The sequence below is a fragment of the Mytilus californianus genome, unplaced genomic scaffold (assembly GCF_021869535.1).
Source record: "Mytilus californianus isolate M0D057914Y unplaced genomic scaffold, xbMytCali1.0.p SCAF_6, whole genome shotgun sequence".
Lineage (NCBI taxonomy): Eukaryota > Metazoa > Mollusca > Bivalvia > Mytilida > Mytilidae > Mytilus > Mytilus californianus.
Window position 1 is genome coordinate 61,066,426 of NW_026262712.1, and position 26,177 is coordinate 61,092,602.

Consider the following 26,177-nt stretch of genomic DNA (forward strand, 5'->3'; position numbering starts at 1 on the left):
ATCACATTTAAATTGTAGCTAACAAAAGAGACAAATCAATAATAAAATTTAACAAGATTTATTATACAGAAGTTTACAAGAAATATTACACGAATAATAATGTCAACTTAACTGTCAAAATATGAGTCCAGTCTTTTATCTTTTCTTTATCCGGAAATCTTCACGGGAATCCACAGAATATTACGTCCAATAGGTCACAATCTAGTATGATGTAGTTTGTAAATAAAAAGTGTCAATCCAGCTGCTGAGAATGTTGATGTCTATCGATGTCTAAGTCTATCTCTATGTCTATCTTAAGGGTCTGCATTGATATATACTTGTAACGGAACGTTCTAGATAACAGTAGATTTGAATTACTCATCTTTTGTTTTGATCATTCTGGAAACGTTATGTAAGTGAAATAGAAAGTTTTAATCATTCCATGAGTATCCATGATGGTTCTAGTGATTTCTATACTGCATAGTTGTAACACAATGTGTATTATTTTTACACAATATAATGTAAACATTCTTAGGCCACACAAAATAAATTAGGCCAACTAAAGATATATGATAGTTACACTATCATAAGAATGTCTAGTATAAAGTATGAAATCATAACGGTTCTCTAGATATAGAGCGGACACAATTTGTTACGGACGGACAGACGGACAGACGGACAGATAGACTGATCACTATAGGGCGACCCACCATTCGGCGGGGCCCTAATAATGTTTGCTGATTATATTTGTTTTTGCTATAAATACTAATAAATTCTGAACTCAGTGGGTGTCTTCTTCGAGGTCTGCGTTTACTTAATCAATTATATAAAGGAAACACGTACGTAAACCGATAACTACAAATATTTTTGGTTAAATTCTAAAAAATGCCCATTGAAACATCAATGAATAGCCTTTTACATTGAACCATTATTAAGATGAACCAAAATTACAATATACAGATGCTTCTTAGTAAAGACACATTACATATAAAATTACAAAATGGTTCTTTTTAAATTCTCTTACATGCCGACGTGGCATGTTTTACTGGTTTTAAACCACTTTCAGAATTATACAGTACTCATATTATTTACAATCGTTTTACACCATAGTTAACAGCTCAGTCTTATGTTAAGACCAGGTACCCCCACCCCATGCTGACAAACTCGTACGGGTTTAGGGCATAGGTACTATGAGCCAATTAAGCGGCAACATCTAGTACCATGGCCAACGTGAACAATCCCTAGGTTCGACAAGCCGGCAATAATGAAGTTGGACAATGTGACATCAGAAGTTCAGGAACCCCCCCATTTTCACCTGCTGACAAAATCGTACAGGTCTAGACATAAATGCTATGGGCCATTTTAGAGGCAATGTTTTCTTCTACCTCTTGTATCATTGCCAACGTGGTGAATCTCTTAGTTTGATTTGCCGCAAATGAGACATACCAGACCCCCTAACCATATGGTGAAAAATCGAACGGGGTAGGCCATAAGTGCTATAGGCCATTTTAGAGGCAATGCATATCTATACCTCTCGTAGCATTGTCAATGCAAAATAATCTTTTAGTTGGGCCAGACGGTTATAGTTTAATTGGACTATGTGACAGCCCATGTGCCACCTTTTTATCGTATGATGACGAACTCCTTCGAGTCTAGGGCATAAGTGAAATGATTCATTTCAAAGGCAATATCTACCCTACCTCTGGAACCAAATCCCACATGGAGACTTTGGTAGTATCTCGACACACCAGGTACCCCCTCCCTTCACCCAAAAGTGACAAGCTCGTATGGATCAAGAGCATAAGTGCTTTGGGCCATTTTAAGAGCAAAATTTATTTTATATCTTGTATCATAGCCAACGTGGCGAATCTCTCAGTTTTGTCAGCCGGCAATAGTAAAGTCGGACAATGTTGCATATCTGGTACCCCGATTATCTCGCCCTACAATGACAAAATCGTACGGGTCTAGAGCATAAGTGCTATGAACCATTTTTAGAGGCAACCTCCACTTCAACCTTCGGTACCATACGCATCGTGGAGATACTCTTAGTTTTGCCAGACGGCACTATGTAAATAAGACTATGTGAAAAACCAGGTAACCCCTTCCTTCACTCAATATTGACAAGCTTGTATGGGTCGAGGGCATAAGTGTAAGGGGTATTTTAGAGGAGATGTCTTCTTCTTCCACCTCTGGTATCATGGTCAATGTGGAGAATCTCTTAGTTTGACAAGCCGACAATAGTTTACTCACACTACAAATGTATGTGACATACAAGGTACCCCTCCTCCCCTGTTAACCCATTGCTGACAAGCCATATTTAGAGGGAATATCCTCCTCTACCTTTTGTATCATTGCCAACGTGGATAAACTCATACGGATATAGGGCATAAGTGCTATAGACCATCTTGGAAGCAGTGTAAAGTTGGACAATGCGACAAACCAGGTACCCCCAATCCTATGAATAATCTTTTAGAATAGTTAAATTGGACTATGTCACATACCAGTTTCCCTCTTATCAACCTATGCTAACAAAATCATACATTGGCTAGAGGTATAGGGGGAGGGTTGAGATCTCAAAAAACATGTTTAACCCCGCCGCATTTGTTTGCGCCTGTCCCAAGTCAGGAGCCTCTGGCCTTTGTTAGTCTTGTATCATTTTTAATTTTAGTTTCTTGTGTATAATTTGGAGTTTAGTATGACGTCCATTATCACTGAACTAGTATACATATTTGTTTAGGGGCCAGCTGAAGGACGCCTCCGGGTGCGGGAGTTTCTCGCTGCATTGAAGACCCATTGGTGGCCTTCGGCTGTTGTCTGCTCTATGGTCGGGTTGTTGTCTCTTTGACACATTTCTCATTTCCATTCTCAATTTTAGGGTATACGTGCAACGAGCCATTCAAAAGCAATGTCTACATCTACCTCTGGTAACATGCCCACTGTTGAGAATCTCTTAGTTTTGCCAGGCAGCAATGGTTAAGTCATATTATGTGACAATCCCCCCTCCCCCCTCCCCAAACCCTTCACCTAATGCTGATAAGCTCGTATGAGACAATGGCATAAGTGCTAAGGGATAATTTAGAGGCAATATCTTCTTCTGCCTCTTGTATCAAGGACAACGTGAAGAATCTTTTAGTTTGGCCAATCGGCAATAGTTAAGTCGGACTATGTGATATGCCAGGATCCCAAATCCTATGCTGACAAACTCATACGAATGAAGGGCATAAGTACTATAGACCATCTTAGAGGCATTGCCTCCCTCTTTCTCTAGTAGTATTGGATTGAAGAGAATAAATTATTGTATGAGACATAGCTAACGTAGAGAATCTTTTAATTTGGCCATCCGGCAATAGTTAAGTCGGACTATGTGACATACAAAATTCCCCCACCTAATGCTGACAAACTCGTAGAGGTCTAGGGCATAAGTGGTATGAGCCATTTTAGAGGCAATATCTACCTCTTCCTCTGTACCATGGCCAACTTGGAGAATCCCTTAATTTGGCTAGCCGGCAATAGTTAGGTCGGACTTTATGACATACTAGTATACCAAGACCACCCACATGCTGGCAAACACGGACGGGTCTAGGCATAAGTCCTATGAGCCATTTTAGAAGAATAGTTTGATCAGCCGCCAAAAGTTAAGTTAGACAATGAGACATACAACGCCCCCTAACCATATGCTAAAATTTATACGGGTCTAGGCCATTAGTGCTATAGGTAATTTTAGAGGTAATGCAAACCTCTTCCTCTCGTATCACGGTCAACGTGAATAATCTTTTAGTTTGGTCAACCGGTAATAGTCAAATAGGACTACTAGTATGTGACATACCAGTTGCGCCCTTTTTATCGTATGCTGATGAAGACGTACGAGTATAGGGCATAAGTGAAATGATCCATTTTAGAGGCAATATCTACCTCAATATCTACCTCTACCTCTGGAACCAAGGCTAACGTGAAGAATCTCTTAATTTTGCCACTCAGACTACTGTAAACCATCTTATTTTCGCGGATACTTTATTTCACGTTTAGCCCATTCTTAACGCGACGATTTAATTTAGCCATTTTTAACTTATTTGATGTATTTCATTAAGGATAGATAATATTTTTACATATTCGCGTCGATTAATATTCGCGTTTTTTTTTTACTCGCCAAAGTCGCGAAAATAAATCGCTCGCAAAAAATAGTTGGTTTACAGTATGTTTAATACCAGGTACCCCCACCTCTCACCCAATAGTGACAAGCTCGTAAGGGTCAAAGGCATAATTGCTGAGGGCCATTTTAGAGGTAATACATTCTACCTCTTGTATCATGGCCAACGTGGAGAATCTCTTAGTTTGACGAGCCGGCAATAGTTAAGTCGGACTATATGATATCCTAGGATACCAGGACTACCCAAATGCTGACAAACTCGTAAGGGTCTAGGGCATTAGTGGTATGGGCCATTTTAGAGGCAATATAAACCTCTTCCTCTGGTACCATTGCCAACGTGGAAAATCTCTTAGTTAGGCTTCCCGGCAATAGTTAAGTCGGACTATATGATATACTAGTATACCAGGACCACCCACATTCTGACAAATCGTACGGGTCTAGGGCATAAATGGTATGAGCCATTTAAGAGGCAATAAATACCTCTTCCTCTGGTATCATAGTCAATTTTAGACCATGGCTAACGTGGAGAATCTTTTAATTAGGCCATCTGGCAATAGTTAAGTCGGACTATGTGACATACAAAGTTTCCCCACCTAATGCTGACAAACTCGTAGAGGTCTAGGGCATAAGTGGTATGAGCCATTTTAGAGGTACTATCTACCTCTTCCTCTGTACCATGGCCAACTTGAAGAATCCCTTAATTTAGCTAGCCGGCAATAGTTAGGTCGGACTTTATGACATACTAGTATACCAAGACCACCCACATGCTGGCAAACACAGACGGGTCTAGGCATAAGTCCTATGAGCCATTTTAGAAGAATAGTTTGATCAGCCGCCAAAAGTTTAGTTAGACAATGAGACATACAACGCTCCCTAACCATATGCTAAAATTTATACGGGTCAAGGCCATTAGTGCTATAGGTAATTTTAGAGGTAATGCAAACCTCTTCCTCTCGTATCACGGTCAACGTGAATAATCTTTTAGTTTGGTCAACCGGTAATAGTCAAATAGGACTACTAGTATGTGACATACCAGTTGCGCCCTTTTTATCGTATGCTGATGAAGACGTACGAGTATAGGGCATAAGTGAAATGATCCATTTTAGAGGCAATATCTACCTCAATATCTACCTCTACCTCTGGAACCAAGGCTAACGTGAAGAATCTCTTAATTTTGCCACTCAGACTACTGTAAACCATCTTATTTTCGCGGATACTTTATTTCACGTTTAGCCCATTCTTAACGCGACGATTTAATTTAGCCATTTTTAACTTATTTGATGCATTTCATTAAGGATAGATAATATTTTTACATATTCGCGTCGATTAATATTCGCGTTTTTTTTTTTACTCGCCAAAGTCGCGAAAATAAATCGCTCGCGAAAAATAGTTGGTTTACAGTATGTTACATACCAGGTACCCCCACCTCTCACCCAATAGTGACAAGCTCGTAAGGGTCAAAGGCATAATTGCTGAGGGCCATTTTAGAGGTAATACATTCTACCTCTTGTATCATGGCCAACGTGGAGAATCTCTTAGTTTGACGAGCCGGCAATAGTTAAGTCGGACTATATGATATCCTAGGATACCAGGACTACCCAAATGCTGACAAACTCGTAAGGGTCTAGGGCATTAGTGGTATGGGCCATTTTAGAGGCAATATAAACCTCTTCCTCTGGTACAATTGCCAACGTGGAAAATCTCTTAGTTAGGCTTCCCGGCAATAGTTAAGTCGGACTATATGATATACTAGTATACCAGGACCACCCACATTCTGACAAATCGTACGGGTCTAGGGCATAAATGGTATGAGCCATTTAAGAGGCAATAAATACCTCTTCCTCTGGTATCATAGTCAATTTTAGACCATGGCTAACGTGGAGAATCTTTTAATTAGGCCATCTGGCAATAGTTAAGTCGGACTATGTGACATACAAAGTTCCCCCACCTAATACTGACAAACTCATAGAGGTCTAGGACATAAGTGGTATGAGCCATTTTAGAGGCAATATCTACCTCTTCCACTGTACCATGGCCAACGTTTGGCTAGCCGGCAATAGTTTACTCACACTATGTGACATACTAGGCACCCCTTCTCCCCTGTTCCTGTTAACCCAATGCTGACATGCTCGTTTGGGTCAAGGGCATAAGTGCTTAGTACCATTTTTAGAGGCAATGTCTTCTTCTATCTTTTGTTTCATAGCCAACGTGGACAAACTCATACGGATGTGTGCTATATGCCATCTTAGAAGCAATGTATCATTTTTCCTCTGGTAGTATTGGATTGAAGAGAATAAAGTATTGTATGGTATCATGGCTAATTTGGAGAATCTTTTAGTTAGGCCATTCGGTAATAGTCTATCTGACATTTCAAGTCCCCCCACCCCTTATGCTTTTACGCAATAGTTAAGTTGAACTATGTGACAATACCAGATATCCCCCTCTTTACCCTATGCTGACCAAATCGTTCGGGTCTAGGACATTAGTGTTGTGGAGAAAACCAGAAGAACAATAGAAAGAGAAATTCAAAGTAGTAAACCCTAGGAAAAAACCTTTGATGGGTTATTTGCCTCAAGGACAATTAAACACACAGTCTAGATGAATCCAGAAACATTTTAAAATACCACCAGTTTCAAAAGAATGAAGATTATAAATGGGGTAAAACGAAAATGCACAAAGTAAATGTGATTTTACATTGTATGATTGAAAAGATGGTTGGTGATAAAAGGAAGAAGAAGAAGCTTAGTAAACATTAATTGCTAGACAAAGTACTCACAAAGGCGAAAAACTTTGAAAATGATGTATAATAGCTTTGGACAGAAATTTGCAAGTTGGACATGAGAAAAGGCACTGAAAGAGGTAATAAGTATAAAATTTGATATCGGGCAAATATAGATCAATTGCCGGATCTCAATACTAGGTCTTACATAATGTTCGACAGACAATAAAGCCATCATGCGACGAGCAATGTTTTAAGTGGGCGGTTTTGGCGTCAATACACCACGAAGGGGTCGGTAGACCTTAAAAGTGTTGACCGGGTGACCAAGTACCAGCAATGGGAGAAAACAGTAAGGATTGATTTCCAAGCGAATCTTAAGAATATTACCAAGTTTAAGAAAAAAAAAAATCCGAATATATTCATCAATGTGAATGGTTTAGAAAAGAAAAACAGATCTAGCACCCACTGACGATTTCGGAGAAAAGAGAACTAAATGTGGATTTGTTGATGAAGATTGCGAAAGATGGATTGACACATTCATTACTTTGTGTACTTGTTTAATTTTTCGTCGTGATTTGATTTTTGAGATGGCATTGTCAACTTATTTTCGACTTGTGGGTTTATACATCCCTTTGGTATCTTTCGCCTCTCTTTTAAAATTGTGGGGAATCGTACAGAAAAAAATCCAAGACTTTGTAAAAACAAATTAAGGAACAGTAAGAGATCACGGCGAAGAAATCATGAGTCGCTGGTGCCGAATGAATGACTGCAAAACAGACACCAAACCCTACCAGAGTCACACACCGTCTGGAATGACGAAAAAGTGTTAACTGGAGAACCACCTTGTTATACAAATTGTACAATGCAGAAAGTAAGATGTTGTCAAGATCTTTGTGAAGAAGATTTTTGAGCTCTATATTAGAAGGATAAATATCGAATGTCCAAAGATATATCGGAGAAGAATAAGCAACGCCTGGGCTAAAGACCATTTAGAGGCAAAGTCTCTCTCTACCTCTAGTACCATGGCTTAAAATGTCTTCAGTTTGACTAGTCGGCAATAATTATTTAGACTATGTGACACGCCAGGTACCCCTCACACTATGGTGACAAATCCGTACGGGTCTAGGGCATAAGTGCATTTTAGAGGCAATGACTACCCTGATCTCTGATACCTTTGGCAACGTGGAGAATATCTTAGTTTGGCCAGACGGCTCATTAAAGATTCAAAAAGCGTTCTTGTTGACCTTAGTCTAAACTTTGGATTTATAGCCAGTCGGGTAATTGGAGATCTCGTACCAATGATGCACATTTTTATATATGTATTTGTAAATGTCTGTGGTCTGAATATTGCAATTGAGACTGTTAGTATTGTGTGTAAAGCAGATTGTGGCTCGCGTTTCGTATTGGGGTTTGAGGTAGTCTTATTCTATATCAGTCATCAATGTTTAAGCAGGTCCAAAATCGCAAAACTTAGGTAGATTGGTTTGTCAAATACCAACTTGGTTCGTGTCATGTGGAATACAGCCAATTATTCGTTAAATATAGGGAATGATTGTATGTTTTAAAGCTTCAAGGATACCAACACGGTTCCGGATATTTTCCATGCTTTTTGCAAACACTTTCATCATTCTATTGAATTCTTTTTAAGTGTTGCCATAGGTTCGGAGTTTCATTTTCTTGTCAATGTAAGGTTTCAACTGTGGGATTTGGTTGAACATGATAACTTTATGTATCTTCTTAGTTTCAACCCCCGGGCCAGATACCTCTTTAAGTTCAGATATATTGTCTTGTTCTGAAGATTAGCTACCGGTTCTTGATTCGACTCCGTTTATTTGCAAATATTGTGGAGACAGTGGAAAATCATTGTGGTTACCCTTCTTAACATATGGCTAACATATCTCCATCCATCTCCTTAACATAAAACGTGATGTTACAATCAACTACTTTTTTTACTTTCTGGGAACACCATTGATGAATTCTTGCAGATATATATTCTTTGTGAATCATTAATCCATCGAATACCAAAGATTTGTTTTTTCCTTAGCCGATGAAGGATGTTTTCGACACAGTAAAGGCTAGTAAGATGTGGTGACCATTCTTCGTGTTAGTCTCGTATATGTAGTCTTCGCAAATTAAAGTGTGTGTCTACCTTTTCTGGGTAATATTTTGCATCGAGTTTTACCTCAGTCCAGTATCCTTAAAACATTACACTATTAGCATTGAAACTAGCTCGGTAGTCGCGTACTCGTGTTAGCTGGGTATTCGTGTCTACTTTAACTCCTTCGATGTAGCGAGCCCTAAGTTTGAAATCATCAGGATGATTCACAATGCACTCTTGCTTTCGCCTGTTTCACTTATTATGGTTATATAGATATAAGAAGATGTGGTATGAGTGCCAATGAGACAACTCTCCATCCAAGTCATATTTATAAAAGTAAACCATTATAGGTCACAGTACGGTCTTCAACACGGAGCCTTGGCTCACACCGAACAGCAAGCTATAAAGGACCCCAAAAAATTACTAGTGTAAAACCATTCAAACGGGAAAACCAACGGTCTAATCTATATAAAAAACGAGAAACGAGAAACACTTATGAACCACATCAACCAACGTCAACTACTGAACATTATGTTCCTTTCATTTAACTCATATGGTTTTTACAATCTTGTTAGGCTCCTTGATCCGGCACCGTTACATTCCTAGTAATCTTTTCATTACATTATTCTCTTTGCTACGGTAGGTCTGCTCACTTTGGAAGTGATCAGAAAAGAGGCAAAAGATACCAAAGTTATATCTAAACTCACAAGTCGAAAACAAAAAACTGACAATGACACGGAAAAAAAACTTAGTATGACAAAAAGACACACACCAGTACACAAAACACAACATAAAAAACTAAAGACTGAGCAAAATGAACCCATCGAATTCAGGGGGCGATCTCAGATGCTTTGGAAGGGAAAGCAGCTTTTGCTCCACATGTGACACCCGTCGTGTTTCTCCTATAAAATATGTCATTAGCTATGCCAATTGATTCGGCATCACGCAGTAGCGGATTAGTAATTGACTTTTATCTAACCCTAAGACAGCACCAAATTAATAAATCAGCAACGTTTATAAAATATTATTTATATTTTGCATACAACGAACTGGTTGGTACAAGTTTGAAACACCTAGATTATATGGCTGTGCAAAGTTTTTACAAAGTATATGGATACGTAAATGGATATGTATGTGGATATAAATACGATATCTTCGAACTGCTTTTGACCCTTTACAAGCTCTTGAAAGGAGTCGTGATTTGACGGCAGTAGATTTACGCAACCACATGTACATACAACTACTATATACCTCACATCTTCAGGAAAGTGTTTTATACTGGAATGGAGACTTGAAAATACTGAAAATTAGTTTCTGGCGAATATCGCCGCGGAGCTTGACACTACAAAATTAATGACAGGTATGAGTCGAATGAAGTCGAATGGAGAGGCCTAAAAAGTGTCAGATGAAAAAGAGGTTAAAGAGTAGAATAATGATCAGGAGTGTTAAATAATATCCAATCCAGTCCAATAAAACAAATTCCACTAGACTTTCACCTTTAGCATTGGTGCTAATTAGATAGTCGCGTATTCACGTTACCTCGGTAGTCGTGTCTATTTTGACCCGGTTGATGTAACAAGCCCTAGATTGGAAATCATCCGGATAATTTACAATGTAATCTTGCTTTCCCTTGTCAACTATGTATCATATGGTTAACAAATTGATAAAAAATCCAGGGCGTAAAGAATGTTTTAAAAACTTCCAAAGTTTGGTCATGACCCCTACCTAAACACTAACAGAAGTTAGGGACCTTGGTCCTGCTTGACTAAAATTTCCAGGTGGGGTATAGCACGGATTTTTTTTTAAATTGGTCCAAAGTTGGGGTCCGACACCCTACCCTACCCTAACTTTCAAAGTTAATAAAAATTTTCCTACGGCAATACTTTTTTCCACACTAGGTGCAAATGAAAGTTGGGACCCTTAGGCATGCTTGACTAAAATTTCCAGGTGGGGTATAGCACGGATTTTTTTTTAAATTGGTCCAAAGTTGGGGTTCGACACCCTACCCTACCCTAACTTTCAAAGTTAATAAAAATTTTCCTACGGCAATACTTTTTTCCACACTAGGTGCAAATGAAAGTTGGGACCCTTAGACATGCTTGACTAAAATTTCCAGGTGGGGTATAGCACGGATTTTTTTTAAAATTGGTCCAAAGTTGGGGTCCGACACCCTACCCTACCCTAACTTTCAAAGTTAATAAAAATTTTCCTACGGCAATACTTTTTTCCACACTAGGTGCAAATGAAAGTTGGGACCCTTAGGCATGCTTGACTAAAATTTCCAGGTGGGGTATAGCACGGATTTTTTTTTAAATTGGTCCAAAGTTGGGGTTCGACACCCTACCCTACCCTAACTTTCAAAGTTAATAAAAATTTTCCTACGGCAATACTTTTTTCCACACTAGGTGCAAATGAAAGTTGGGACCCTTAGACATGCTTGACTAAAATTTCCAGGTGGGGTATAGCACGGATTTTTTTTAAAATTGGTCCAAAGTTGGGGTCCGACACCCTACCCTACCCTAACTTTCAAAGTTAATAAAAATTTTCCTACGGCAATACTTTTTTCCACACTAGGTGCAAATGAAAGTTGGGACCCTTAGGCATGCTTGACTAAAATTTCCAGGTGGGGTATAGCACGGATTTTTTTTTAAATTGGTCCAAAGTTGGGGTTCGACACCCTACCCTACCCTAACTTTCAAAGTTAATAAAAATTTTCCTACGGCAATACTTTTTTCCACACTAGGTGCAAATGAAAGTTGGGACCCTTAGACATGCTTGACTAAAATTTCCAGGTGGGGTATAGCACGGATTTTTTTTAAAATTGGTCCAAAGTTGGGGTCCGACACCCTACCCTACCCTAACTTTCAAAGTTAATAAAAATTTTCCTACGGCAATACTTTTTTCCACACTAGGTGCAAATGAAAGTTGGGACCCTTAGGCATGCTTGACTAAAATTTCCAGGTGGGGTATAGCACGGATTTTTTTTTAAATTGGTCCAAAGTTGGGGTTCGACACCCTACCCTACCCTAACTTTCAAAGTTAATAAAAATTTTCCTACGGCAATACTTTTTTCCACACTAGGTGCAAATGAAAGTTGGGACCCTTAGACATGCTTGACTAAAATTTCCAGGTGGGGTATAGCACGGATTTTTTTTAAAATTGGTCCAAAGTTGGGGTCCGACACCCTACCCTACCCTAACTTTCAAAGTTAATAAAAATTTTCCTACGGCAATACTTTTTTCCACACTAGGTGCAAATGAAAGTTGGGACCCTTAGGCATGCTTGACTAAAATTTCCAGGTGGGGTATAGCACGGATTTTTTTTTTAAATTGGTAATATAGCTAATTAGTATTATCCCTGCACACCATACTTTGATTACTAAAAATAAACCCTGCGTATCATCAAAACTAAGCGAAACCCATTGTTATAGAAAGAGAATGATTCGCTAAAACAGATTTGGCTGACGTGAAAGTATTAAAGTACGAACGCAACTTTGAATTTCGTGTAGCGTAGAAATACTGTTACTTTTTAGGAACTATTTTACAGGATGCCGAGAATATGGAAAGCTATTTCACACAATATCGAACAAAATGTTTCTGATGGAAAAGTCGATAACATGAAACAAGAAAATTTGGCCATATTTAAATAATTTCATTTTGTCAGTGTTGACAGTTGAAGTTTTAAAGCGTGCAGTACTATGTTGAAAGCACATATTATTAATATTGTTTTTAAAATATTGAACATGAAATGAAATTTCAAAATTCATTGAATTATGTTTTCGACTGCTAAATTCAGATTAAAACAGATATTGTTGTGATTATATAAAATAAAAACGTTTAAGTAAGTTTGAATCTTATGCAACTTTTGGGTTTATAGACATATCTGAAAACTGGCTGCTAGCGGAGTGGCTGCTAGCGAGTGGCTGCTAGCTTGAGTCTAGCCGGGGTTTAACAAGTTTAAAGGCTCCAACACTCCCTAACCTTGGACAGTGGTGTAGTTAACTTCGCCTTCAGTTATTGGTTAGATTCGTGATTCTAAATCCGTCGTTTTCTTGGTAGTAATTGTGGTCTGATGTTGTGTGTTCTTCTTTTTCTTTTTTTTTTTTGGTCATGGTGTTTTCTATATTTGGCTAATATATTTTAGTTTGCTCATTGGCTTCCTCTCTTCTTATTTCAAGCAAATACATTATGTAATACATACATATAAATACATACATGTGTAAGATAATGAATTATAAAGATATTTACACATCTTAAATTAGCCATTTCATCACCATCTTGCAGGGACGAGTATTACAACCCACCAACTGATTATCACTATAATTACGTATTGCTTCACAGTGGAACCCATATTAAAATGTCTTTAATTGACAGGTTCGTCACCGTCTTGCGAGGACGAGAATTTCGACCCATCAACTGGTTATCACTATTACTCAATGGTTTACAGTGGAACCCTTATTAACATATCTTTAATTGACAGGTTCGTCACCCATCAACTGATTATTCTTAATACTTATAATGCTTTACAGTGAAATTCATATTTACCTACTTTAAATTGACAGGTTCGTCACCAACTTGTGAGGACGAATATTACGACCCATCGACTGGTTATTATTATTACTTGATGCTTTACAGTGGAACCCATATTTACAATACAGACACTTCCAGTCGACAATTATGTCATGCGTTTAAACAGTTCGACAGTGTTATAAGGGAATATTACGGTATGGCATGAAATAACGTCATTCTAATTTTTAAGTTTGGTTACATTGCAATTTATGAAAAAGGACGGAAAAGTTTTCATCTATTGTTACATTTATTGACAATCCGTGATTTTAGAATGAAGTTCTGTTTCTGGTATTTTATTTTATTCGAAAATTTAGCGGCCACACATGCACTGACTCTCTGATCTGTTAAGAACTATTTCTAAACAAAACCACTTAATTTACTCTATATTATTTACTGTCAATTATGATATAACACTGGACACTTTTAATTTGCAAAACACTCATTTGCAAATCCGCCGCCGCCTCTCCTTAGACCTACAGTGTCGTGTAAATAACCAAAATGTGCGGAATTACATGGGATTCAATAATTTCATTGCTTTTCTGCTGTTATTATTATATATATTTTGTAATTTGATTTAGAAAAACATGGGATTTTCAATATCCCATGGGATAAGGCAAATCCCATGGGATTGACCATTATCCCATGGGATTTTGGTTAAATCCCATGGGATTTTTTTGGGTCCCATGGGATAATTGTAGTCCCATGGGATATTTGTTGTCCCATGGGACAAAAAATATCCCATGGGACTATAATTATCCCATGGGATTTTTAATATCCCATGGGACAAAATAAAATCCTATGATTCAAATTATAAATATACAGTAAATAAATGTGTATGTTACAATGAATTCTGTTTGGTAGTAAATTGTTTTAAGATGAATCTTTTTAGTTGAATATCTTTTTTTCCCTTGGAAATGTTAATGCAATTATATTGTTCTATAACTGTTCAAAACTAAACTTTTAAACAACAAAGCAGATAATGTAAGTATCAATATATGTTTATTTCTGAATTCTAGAACACTTTTTTGAAACACAATTTTTTCCCATTTGAAATCAATGAAAACTCTATTAATAGGCTTAACATACTAGTAGCTTTTTACATAACTCTATTTTTTTTTTCAGGATATCCCTCAACCCAAAAAATTAATAGTTTCTTATCATCCAGCATTGTGTGATCGTAATGTATAGTCCACTTTTTTGCCATTCAGCACTGAACATTGTCATTATTGTGGTTTTAATATCTTTAGGTATTTAATAGAACTGCAATTCATTGGCTGAGTGATGAAAATAATAACTGATCTGACTTTTGTCTTTGAATTTATTTTGGCCTTGTTTCTGTGTTTTCTCCTATTCTCAGTGATGAATTCCAATCCATCTGAAAAAGAACCAATAAAATCCGAAGTTATGGATAATAAAAAATTGTATACATACATGTAGCAAGAACATATGATTTTCAATAAAAATAGCTATGCGGTATTGATTTTACTGATTGTTGAAGGTTGTCCAGTGTCATCAGTTGCTAACCTCCTACATCCTTTGGTCTCTGATGGAGAGTTGTCAAATTAGCAATATACCACATCTTCCTATTCTCATATTATATAACAATCAATTTATGTATTCTTCTTTATAACATTTGGGTATTTTCCCCAGTTATATATATATAGATCAATGTTAAAACTTTAGGCAATTACAATAAAATTCCATTTTTCACAAGAATTTGCAATATATTATACAGAAAGCCAACAATAGAAACAGCACTTCTTTAAGCTTCTGAAGTTCTGAAAGAGTTCCACTTGTGTTTTATTTCAATTAGAAAATACATTGAACTCTTTGGACATGTTGGAAATTATAACATTGATACAAAAAATTATATTGGTTTTTTTTTTCTTATTTTTGTGTTGTTCGGTTGCTGTCTCATTTTTATATAAGGTTATACATATATCCTAAATCTTCTTTTTTATATACTTAATCATTAATACACAATGTAGTAAAAATGGGATATTTTTTATTTTGATAATCTCAAAACATTATTATTCTATCAAATAACTTATTTCCAAGTTCACAAAACACCAATGTGTCAGATATTAATTTTAAGACATGTATAAACATGATCAACAAGCAGTTGACAGGATGTCATGCAAAAATCTCACTAATATTAAACTTTCACAAAAACTCCATACTCAGCGAGTACTATTAAAGTTCTTAGTACAGGACAAATTCCTAGTACAGGACACAATGCCTGGCAAACACTAGCATGTGTCAATGTCTAGTCAATCATGTAATCAGGCTCAAAATCTAAGTTTGGCACTGAATTTAAAAATTCACCACATAATGAACATGTGCATGAAATTCAACTTCATGGTAAGCTATGTACCTTAACCTAAAACTTTAACCTAAGAATGTACTATAATTTCACATTATGACATTTCTATGTTCAGTGATCCATAAAATCAGGGTAAAAACAGTAAATGTGGTGTTTAATGTATACACAAGAGTGCACACACTGAAATTTTGCGCCTTCTTTACTAATCATTGATATCATGTTGATAGTCCTAAATATAAAGCTTTACTACAACTATCACATAAACTCAACATGATCCAAGAAAATGAATTCAAGGTCATATAAACCTGACAAGAAATATATGTACACCTTACAATCATTCAAATTACTAAATACAGTTGACCTACCGGTATTGCTTATAGTTTCTAAGAAGCAGACTTAACCAAGAACACTAAATATTGACCAATGAACCATGGAAATGAGGTGAAGATCAGATGAACCATGCCAGGCAGACATGTACAGCTTACAATCCTTCCATACAACACATATAGTTGACCTATTGCTTATAGATTAAGAAAAACAGACCGAAACACAAAAACTTAACACTGAGCAATGAACCGTGAAAATAAGGTCACGGTCAAATTAAACCTGCGGGACTGACATGTACATCATAAAATGTTTCCATACACCAAATATAGTTGACCTATTGCATTTAGTGTTAGAAAAAAAGACCAAAACTCAAAAATTTAACTTTGACTACTGAACCATGAAAATGAGGTCATGGTCAGATGACACCTGCCAGCTAGACATGTACACCTTACAATCATTCTATACACCCAATATAGTAGACCTATTGCATACAGTATAAGAAAAACAGACCAAAACACAAAAACTTAACTATAACTACTGAACCATGAAAATGAGGTCAAGGTCAGATGACACCTGCCAGTTGGTCATGTACACCTTACAGTCCTTCCATACACCGAATATACTAGACCTATTGCTTATAGTATCTGAGATATGGACTTGACCACCAAAACTTAACCTTAAATATAAAAAAGAAGATGTGGTATGATTGCCAATGAGACAACAACTCTACACAAGAGACCAAATGACACAGAAATTAACAACTATAGGTCACCGTACAGCCTTCAACAATGAGCAAAGCCCATACTGCACAGTCAGCTATAAAAGGCCCCGAAATGACAATGTAAAACAATTCAAACGAAAAACTAACGGCCTAATTTATGTACAAAAAATGAACTAAAAACAAATATGTAACACATAAACAAACGACAACCACTGAATTAAAGGCTCCTGACTTGGGACAGGCACATACATACAGAATGTGGCGGGGTTAAACATGTTAGCGGGATCCAAACCCTCCCCCTAACCTGGGACAGTGGTGTAACAGAACAACATAAGAACGAACAATAATAAAATGCTCCGCTGGGGCGCAGCTTGATACGACCGCAGAGGTCGAACCCTGAACAGTTGGGGCAAGTATGGACACAACATTCAAGCTTGATACAGCTCTGAATTTGGATTGTGATTAAATATTTGACACAGAATGAATGTGGTCTAAGAACTTAAAAAATTTTAATTTACCTATTCAAACCATATCATAATTATTTGCTTTTATATATAAATCAGAAATAACCAAGATTCATACACTTGAACACAAGTTATTGTCTGGAAACTAGAAAAATGCTTGTTTTTTTTGCCCCTTTTTGGCCCCAAATTCCTAAACGTTTTGGGCAATTACCCCCAAACTCAAACCCAGCTTTCACTTTGTGATATGGAACCTTGTAGTACAATTTCATAAAGATCCATACACTTACACACAAGTTATTGTCCTGAAACTCGAAAAATGCTTGTTTTTTGCCCCTTTTTGGCCCCTAATTCCTAAAGTTTTGAGGCAATTACCCCCAAAATCAATCCCAGCCTTCCCTTAGTGGTATGGTACCTTGCAGTACAATTTCAGAGAGATCCATACACTTGAACACAAGTTATTGTCTGGAAACTAGAAAAATGCTTATTTTTGGCCCCTTTTTCCTAAACGTTTTGGGCAATTACCCCCAAACTCAATTCCAGCTTTCTCTTTGTGATATGGAACCTTGAAGTACAAATTCAGAAAGATCCATACACTTACACACAAGTTATTGTCATGAAACTAGAAAAATGCTTGTTTTTTGCCCCTTTTTTGGCCCCTAATTCCTAATATTTTGAGGCAATTACCCCCCAAAATCAATCCCAGCATTCCCTTTGTGATATGGAATCTTGTGGTACAATGTCAGAGATCCATACACTAACACACAAGTTATGTCTGGAAGTTACAAAAATGCTTATTTTTGGCCCCTTTTTGGCCCCTAATTCCTTAACTGTTGGTACCATAACCCCCAAAATCAATCCCAACCTTTCTTTTGTGGTATTGAACCTTATATGGTAAAATTTCATAGAGATCCATTCACTTAAACTAAAGTTAGAGTGCAAAAACCAATGTGTCTTCGGACGACGACGACGCCAACATCATACCAATATACGACCGCAAAAAAAATCAGTTGAAAGAGGCTTAACTCATCAGATGGATAAAAATACAAATACTACAAGTACAAGTGGACGTGGCCGGGTACTTGTACATCCAAACAACAAAAAGACACTAAGTACAGATCTGAGAGTACTCGCAGTTACTGACAGCTAGTACAAAGCCACTAACAACTAATAAAAAAAATCATGCATTTAAGACTAAGTTCTTGTTCACTGATCCATGAAATGAGGTCTAGGTCAAGTGAAAACTCTCTGACGAGCATGAGGACCTTGCAAGGTATGCACATACCAAATATAGTTATCCTATTACTCAAAATATGAGAGAAATTAACATTACAAAAAATCTGAACTTTTTTTTCAAGTAGTCACTGAACCATGAAAATGAGGTCAAGGACAATGGACATGTTTCAGACAGAATTCGTATCATGAGGCATCTATATACAAAGTATGAAGCATCCAGGTCTTCCACCTTCTAAAATATAAAGCTTTTAGGAAGTTAGCTAATGCCCACTGCTAACGCCACCGCCGTAGCCGCCACCGGATCACTATCCCTATGTCGAGCTTTCTGCGACAAAAGTTGCAGGCTCGACAAAAATACATGAACATTTTAAAGTACTAAATTTTGAGTATATGCATGTAAAACCACAAGTTACTAAGTGAAGTTCATGGTGAACTGTAACCAAAAACTTAAAGTGAATACAATTTAGAGAAAGACAGATGGATGCACAAACACTATCATAACAGAGCATAAAACTTACCAAACAAGATGTTTTACATTTATCCTTCAGAAGCAGGAAAACTGAAGTGTTTCTTTTCTTTCTCTGCCCTCCAGGATATAAACTTCAAATTCATTCATGCAAAATATGAAAATCTGCAAAAGTAGGACCTTGTACCGCAGCTTATCCACTTTTTGACTTTTGAACTGCATTGTTCTTTTCATCTTGCTGGCAACCTAAACATAAAAAAAATGATAAACACATAATTCTGGATTAACTTTCTGTATTTATTTTTGTTGGTACAAACAATTTTTTCCAACTTTAAACTAAATCTGCCTCTGCTTTAAAAATCAACTGAAAACCATGTATTTATCTTAATCATGTTAATTGAAAACAATTTCTTGAGTTTTTCTCATTTGTATCACCCTGTTATTATATATAAATTTTATTTTTGTCCCTTTTTAAAAACAGGAATGGTTCAAATTCCTCAATAATCATGATAATTCTAGTCAGTCAATTAAAAATGTATGAATAAATTATTTAACCTGTATACTATTAATATCAATATATTTCATTTTTGATAAAAACTAGGCTCTGTGTTGAAGACCATACCTTGACCTATAATGGTTTACTTTTATAAATTGTGTGACTTGGATGGAGAGTTGTCTCATTGGCACTCATACCACATCTTCCTATATCTACAAACAGATTCTATGGGCGAGCAGACATTATACCCTGGAGGTGGTTTTAAAAAAAGCATACGACTTAGATGTACCATAAGTATGGAAAAACAATTCAGCAGTCAGTTTCACAAAAAAACTTACAAATAATATTGATAGTAATTAAGTCATGTACAATACAGTATACTTACGATAAATTGTAAGTTTTTTTTTTGTAAAACCGACTCAAGTATACTTTAGTCGTAAGTATTAAGTATTATTCATCTTTTGGATAATTTGTTGGTTTATTTCATGAATATACAGTGGCAGATCCAGAACTTTTCATAAGGGAGGGCCGGCTCCAGTCATGCTTCAGTGATCCCTATATAATCAACCAAATTTTTCCCAAGAAAGCCCCCCCCCCCCCCCCCCCCCCCCCCCCCGGATCAGCCTATGATATATGTTTATATATCTCTCTGATATGCCATTTCAAATCAAATGTGGGACCATATGGCACCCCCACCCATAATGTTGTAAAAATATATTTAATTGATATATATTTAATGTACAATAATAAAAAATTGTTATAATAAAAAATTGTTTTACAAGGTATTAACTAAGATTTAAGGAAAATGGGGGTGTCAAACAGAAATAGGGGGTCACTTCTTGGAACAGGGATATGTGTCATAAAAATGTTGTAAAAATTAATTGATTTAATATGTATTTGATGTACAATAGTAATATATATATAATAACTATAAAGGAAAATGAAACAAAATGAGATTTATAATGATTTCATTTTTATTTTGAAATAATTAATTTCAAATCAAGAAAGGGGATATACTTTACACATGTCCTGAATGAAACTGTCAAAAAGTGATGTTTTATCTGAATATAATGTTCTCCACATATATTCCATTAAATGTTTATCAAAAGTTTTAGATCTATTATGTGTGGTTGGCAGTTGTCGTTTGATACACCACCACCGATTCTCAATTAAGTTATTGCATGCACCACTAGTGCATGTAGTGGGATCAACAAAGTTTTCTAATTTTTATTTTTCAACTACGTTGCTAGTTTTTTGTTGACCACAAGCAAAAGGCGATGATTCTTCAGACAATGAAAATAAACTTTTACTAGGTTCATATTCATTGTCAATTTCAAAACTTGTATTTATATTAAATTATCCACATTGAAATGATGATGAATCTGATGATACCTCCTCACTTATCTCATTTTTCGGTTTATGAATAACTTCCCGTTTTCTTAAATTCATGTATGTGTTATCCTTACTGCAACATGGACTTGAAGAATCGCCCTTGTTAAATCAATAGAAATTCCAAATAAACAAAGAAAATGAAATAAATAGTGAGTACGTTTCAATTCAATAGCCCCCCCAAGGGTGACTGGGGAATAGAAATATGGTCACCATTGGTCTTCCTCCGACCGGCGGTAAAACCCTCACTAAAGTGGGGCGTCCGTTTGGCTGTGCGGGATGTACAAGTTCGCAGTCACGTCCGGTCAGAATGGGGACGTTAAATCCGATGCCTCGTGTAAAGAGAGTGCCACGCTCTTTGCACGTTAAGAACCCTTGCAACAACTCTTTGAGGGGTCCGTAGGTGGCCTGTTGCAAGGCTAAATTTCTGTCCCTATCCAATTTACCCTCATTTCCCGTGGCAGTCAAAATTTCTCCGACCTTAATCCCGGAAGCCGCTATTACAGAACCTACCTATTGTATTTATTGTTAACTTGTTCTCGTCCTGAATATGCATGAAATATTTGCCACTGGACGTTAAGCAACCAACAATCAATCAATCAATCAATTCAATAGTATACCAATACATTTTGACCAGTGTAACTACTGGGGTGTGAAAAATACTCATTTGAAAATTCACTGTATTGCTAATTAGATTATTTAAACTTTACAAAAGTATTTTGTTACCTATTTTAAAGTGCAACAATAACCCTGATTTCCCCATATGGAATTACCTATAAGGATATAATTATTTTTAAAACACATATCACCTAACTTGTCATAGCCTAGTGGCTAAGTCAGTGGACTACAGATCCCAAGATTGGAGGTTCGAATCCAAGTAAGGTATATAGGTATATATATATATAATAATTGTGTTATAAATATAATGAGATGTACTGTAATATAAATGATGCTGAAGATGTATAAGTAGTAACATGTGAAAATCTGGGGTGTCAAAAGGAAATGGGGGTACCAAAAGAAAAAAAAGGTTGTCACATGAAAAGCAACTAATTTGTTATATTTTTTTTTTGTATATTTTTTTAACATTTTTTTTCCAATTATTTTTTTAACCCCCCAATAAAGCCATGCCCCATTTTTTTTTATAAAGCTCCCCTTAAAAAAAACCTTTTTAGAATGTTTTCTAATCGGGAAAAATATATTAAATAAAACTTTACACTAGAAAAGTAATGGATAGTTACTCATTTGGGGAAACTTACAAGTTCACAGCATGCCGGTGCCTGTGACTGTGTTCAAAATGGTGGGTTTTCACCCTCGTTGTATTGCGGAATAACGATTTAGGCAAATTGAGAAAAACATCGTGTCTGTGGTTGATAATAGTGTGTGTACATTAATTCAATTTTCTATACCTTCTTATTTAATATCTTTCCAATTTTGAGTACTGACGGCAAGTGTTGTAACCAATGTCTTGAGACCAATGTGCTATTTACAAGTGCGATCGAGAAATGCAGGGGAAAGAAACTTATCAATTATGTTTATTCTTAAGACAAAACTGAGCCGCCGTAAAAATGAACCGTGTCGAGGAGGTTACTGACACGTAATAGGGCAGAGACATATTTACACATATGTGTATATATGTCTCTGTAATAGGGTCATCCCTCGAGAACATTAACTAGTACATTGATAGTTTACTATGCAGTCAGTATCCCGAAAAAAAACCGTATGGATGCAAAACGCTTAGTGGTTTCGGCTGACTACTAATACGTGCACTTTGTCTAAAAAATATCCCGGCAGCGTCAAAGTTGAAGTCAGGATCTTGGGGGGGGGGGAGGGGTCTTCTTTTTCTGTGTTCTTTTTTTTTTTTTTTTGCTATATTTCTACAAACTTCACTTTTTGATCATCTCTTTCCTCATATTTTAGCATTAATTTTCATTATTCTTTAATCTTTATTGTTTGCCCGTTATTCTCTATTCTGTTAACCCCCATCCATACTTAAGCTTTCGGTAGTTTATTTTATCCTATTTCTGTCTAAATACATTATTTATCACAAAACAAAAACTTACTAAATATTTTTTTATGAAGTCCTCACCATTTGCGGATCCAAAAAATGTCATAAGGAGGCACTAACTGTCATGCATAAAGAGGGGGCCCGCTTCATCATTCTCTAAATAATCGACCAATTTTTTTCCAAAAAAGGGGCGGTCCCCCATGCCCTCACCTTAATCCACCTCTAAACCCTTCCCACTTCGTATCCTTGAATTCAGATTCAAGATCTCTCTGACAAAAGTAAGTAAGTAAGTCACATTTGCTTATATCAGGTTTTTGACTTGAACTGGCGGATAGTTGTTTCATTACCAATCGTACCACATCTCCTTATTTATATATATACGAAAGCTTTATTCATATTTTTTGGTGTATTGATGAATGTGTAAAGATGCAGCAATTGTAATACATTTTAAAATACAGCACAAGAGATGCAGATTATATAAAACCAATCTCACTATACAAATCCTTGATAAAACTTATAAGTCGAAGACATACTGACAAACGCCATGGCAAAAACTTAAAAAACGACCAAATGACGTACAACAGTATATAAAACTTGACCATAGCATTTAAAACACATAAGAAGCACCCAGACAGTCAAACAGAAATTAAAAGAATAAATAATTTGTAAAGATTTTCAACTAGGCCTACAGCTATATTTTCTTATCGGCTAAACATAGGTTCTGGTATTATGTGATAAGTCATTTTTTTCATGCAGACCCAGTTTTATTGATACCTTGAACTTAAAGTGGTTTTATGCATATCAGCCCAGATTATGTGTGTAATTTTATTGAACAATTCAACAATACACGTTCTAAACAGGTTAAATTCAATTTAAAAATTTACAAATTCAGATCTACTGGCATTCAACACCCAATTACTTACTTGCTGTATATTGCTAACTTTGATTGTATATTGTCAATCCCTCCACATCGTGAATACGCCATGCGAGGTGTTGGATAAGTTTGATATAGGGTGGCGGCTTCGAAGCGTAGAAAAAAATCCAGGTAAATGAAAGTGTAAAATTGTGTTGTTGAAAATTTTAAGTACTAAATTCCTAAATTTGTACTTAACTCCGTTCTACGGGTAACATGGTTGTTTGATATGAAAATAGGATAAAAAGCATCCGGAAAAATTAATTATCACGTTATAAGTATTCGTAAATGGATATGAAAAAACTTAACAAGGAATAAGTATTGGTAAACGGACAGAAAGTCGCAGGACAAAGGTTTAGATTAATTATTTTACAATTGTTTAAATATATGAGAGAAAGTTCTTGACGAATTGACTTTATTTATAGATAAATGTATTTAGTTGAGGAAATGATTAATTCGCCTTCAAATAATTTTTTTTATCAATAACTTATAAAAAGGAGATATTTTTGACAGCATGACTTCAGTTAATTACCAAACCACTTTTGCGGATTGTTTTCTTAACAATCATTGTTCATATTAATATTCAAAAATAAATTTTGTTTACAAGTCCGTTTCCTTTTAAAAATGTTTCAGAAAAATACTGAAACGTTTTTAAAATTAAGTTTATTCAAAGAAAAAAATATCCCAAAACTGAATCGTGACTTTTTACTTGTTACTTTTTGTTGTACGTTCTAAGTGTCAATCCTAGCAAACAAAAATTTGGAAATAAAATCGATTACAATGTAATTTTATAGAAGGAAAAAGGGGGGTTAATGAACAAATTATTACTATACACTCACATACTTCTAAAAAGATTTGCATATGTAAGCTGTCTATAGATAATGTTAAATTATTTCAGGAGTTTCTATTAATTTAGGAGAAAAAAAAGATTATAAACAGTTTAGTTTTCAACGTCTACTACTACAAAAAATAGTGATTCTTTTTGTAGATTTGGTACTTCAGTTTCGACTCAAAATTTCCTATTGTAATTGTTAGATGCCAAATATTTAGGAGAAGATTGTATTTGTACTTTATGTAATTGTGGTGATATTGGCGACGCGATTCATTATATTATAGCAAGGATTTGTAAAAATCCTTGATTATAGAATGTTCGGCAATAGACGAAAGTAGACAAACCCTATTTAAACGGGATTTTGATCTCCAAGGACGCCACATTTTACATCGAATAAGATCTATATTTGTTAACGTTTTCAAATGAAATAACTTGAAATGAAAATTTCCCGACTATGTGAAGATTTCTTATATTTCTAAATGGCTTCAATTATTACATACAAAACGAAAAATTTATTTAACTTTTTTTGTAAAAACAATATTCATGTATTTTTATATTTTTTCCAAGGAAACGTTTTTTGTTTGTTTGTTTGCAAAGTTTACTTGTATGTGCTTATAACCATCACCAATCAGTCCTAATTATTAAAGATCAAACGTTGTAATCAAAATGATGATTGGTATTGAATATGATCATCGGTCATGCATGACGTATCCCAAATAACTTCTTTAATGTTGGTTTGATTTTATCAAAACCAAAATTATAAGATCAAATATTAAATTATCTATCGAATGTATACCCTCAACGCTCACTAAAACATATATACATGTCCTGAGTGACTTTTTATGTCCTGTCTGCACTCAGGAGGTCCTGAGCGGTTTTTAGACGTACCGTTAATTTACAGGCATATATTTGAAGCTGTTCTTAATTATGTACATTATCTATAGGTATACATGTATCAAACAAAAAGACTTTCCAATGAACTTAGTTCTAGTTATCTTAGTTCCTAGTCACAGGCACTTGTCTCAGAAAAAAAATGCCCTATATACTTTTAATGTTATATTAAGCAGGGACTTTCTATACTAAGTTAGTATAGAAAGTCCCTGTATTAAGGTATATAGGAAACAAAATTCTGAGACAAGTGCCTGTGGTCCTAGTGTGAAATAAATCCACTGGGAATTGGCCTTTTTAAACACATCTATATATACGTTTTCTCAAGGGTTTGTACATGTAAAGTGAAATTATGTTTACTCAATGCGTAGTTACATAAGTTTATTTGCTACTTTTTTCTTCTTTATTTTATATAAATGATTTTTTTTTTTAAATTTTAACATTTTTTTCTTCGAAAGAATTGTAGTGTTGCAATAGGGAATGGACACAGATACTTAACTACATTTAACGAAAAAAAATTTGTGTAATGTCATCAATCTGTATTACACATAGACAGGATGTTCTCTAGAAAACTATGATATTTCTAATACGTTATACACACCCCAGGGT

The 26,177-nt window shown here is 35.7% G+C and overlaps 1 protein-coding gene across 1 annotated transcript in view; it reads left to right on the plus strand.

The window, feature by feature from the left end:
• The window catches only part of LOC127704157 (uncharacterized), a 71,788-nt gene that overhangs the window by 25,319 nt on the left and 20,292 nt on the right, over positions 1 to 26,177 (plus strand). The window contains exon 3 of the mRNA XM_052208056.1: positions 13,505 to 13,666. Within this exon, the coding sequence (XP_052064016.1) occupies positions 13,505 to 13,666 (162 nt within the window). The remainder of the gene's footprint in view (positions 1 to 13,504; positions 13,667 to 26,177) is intronic.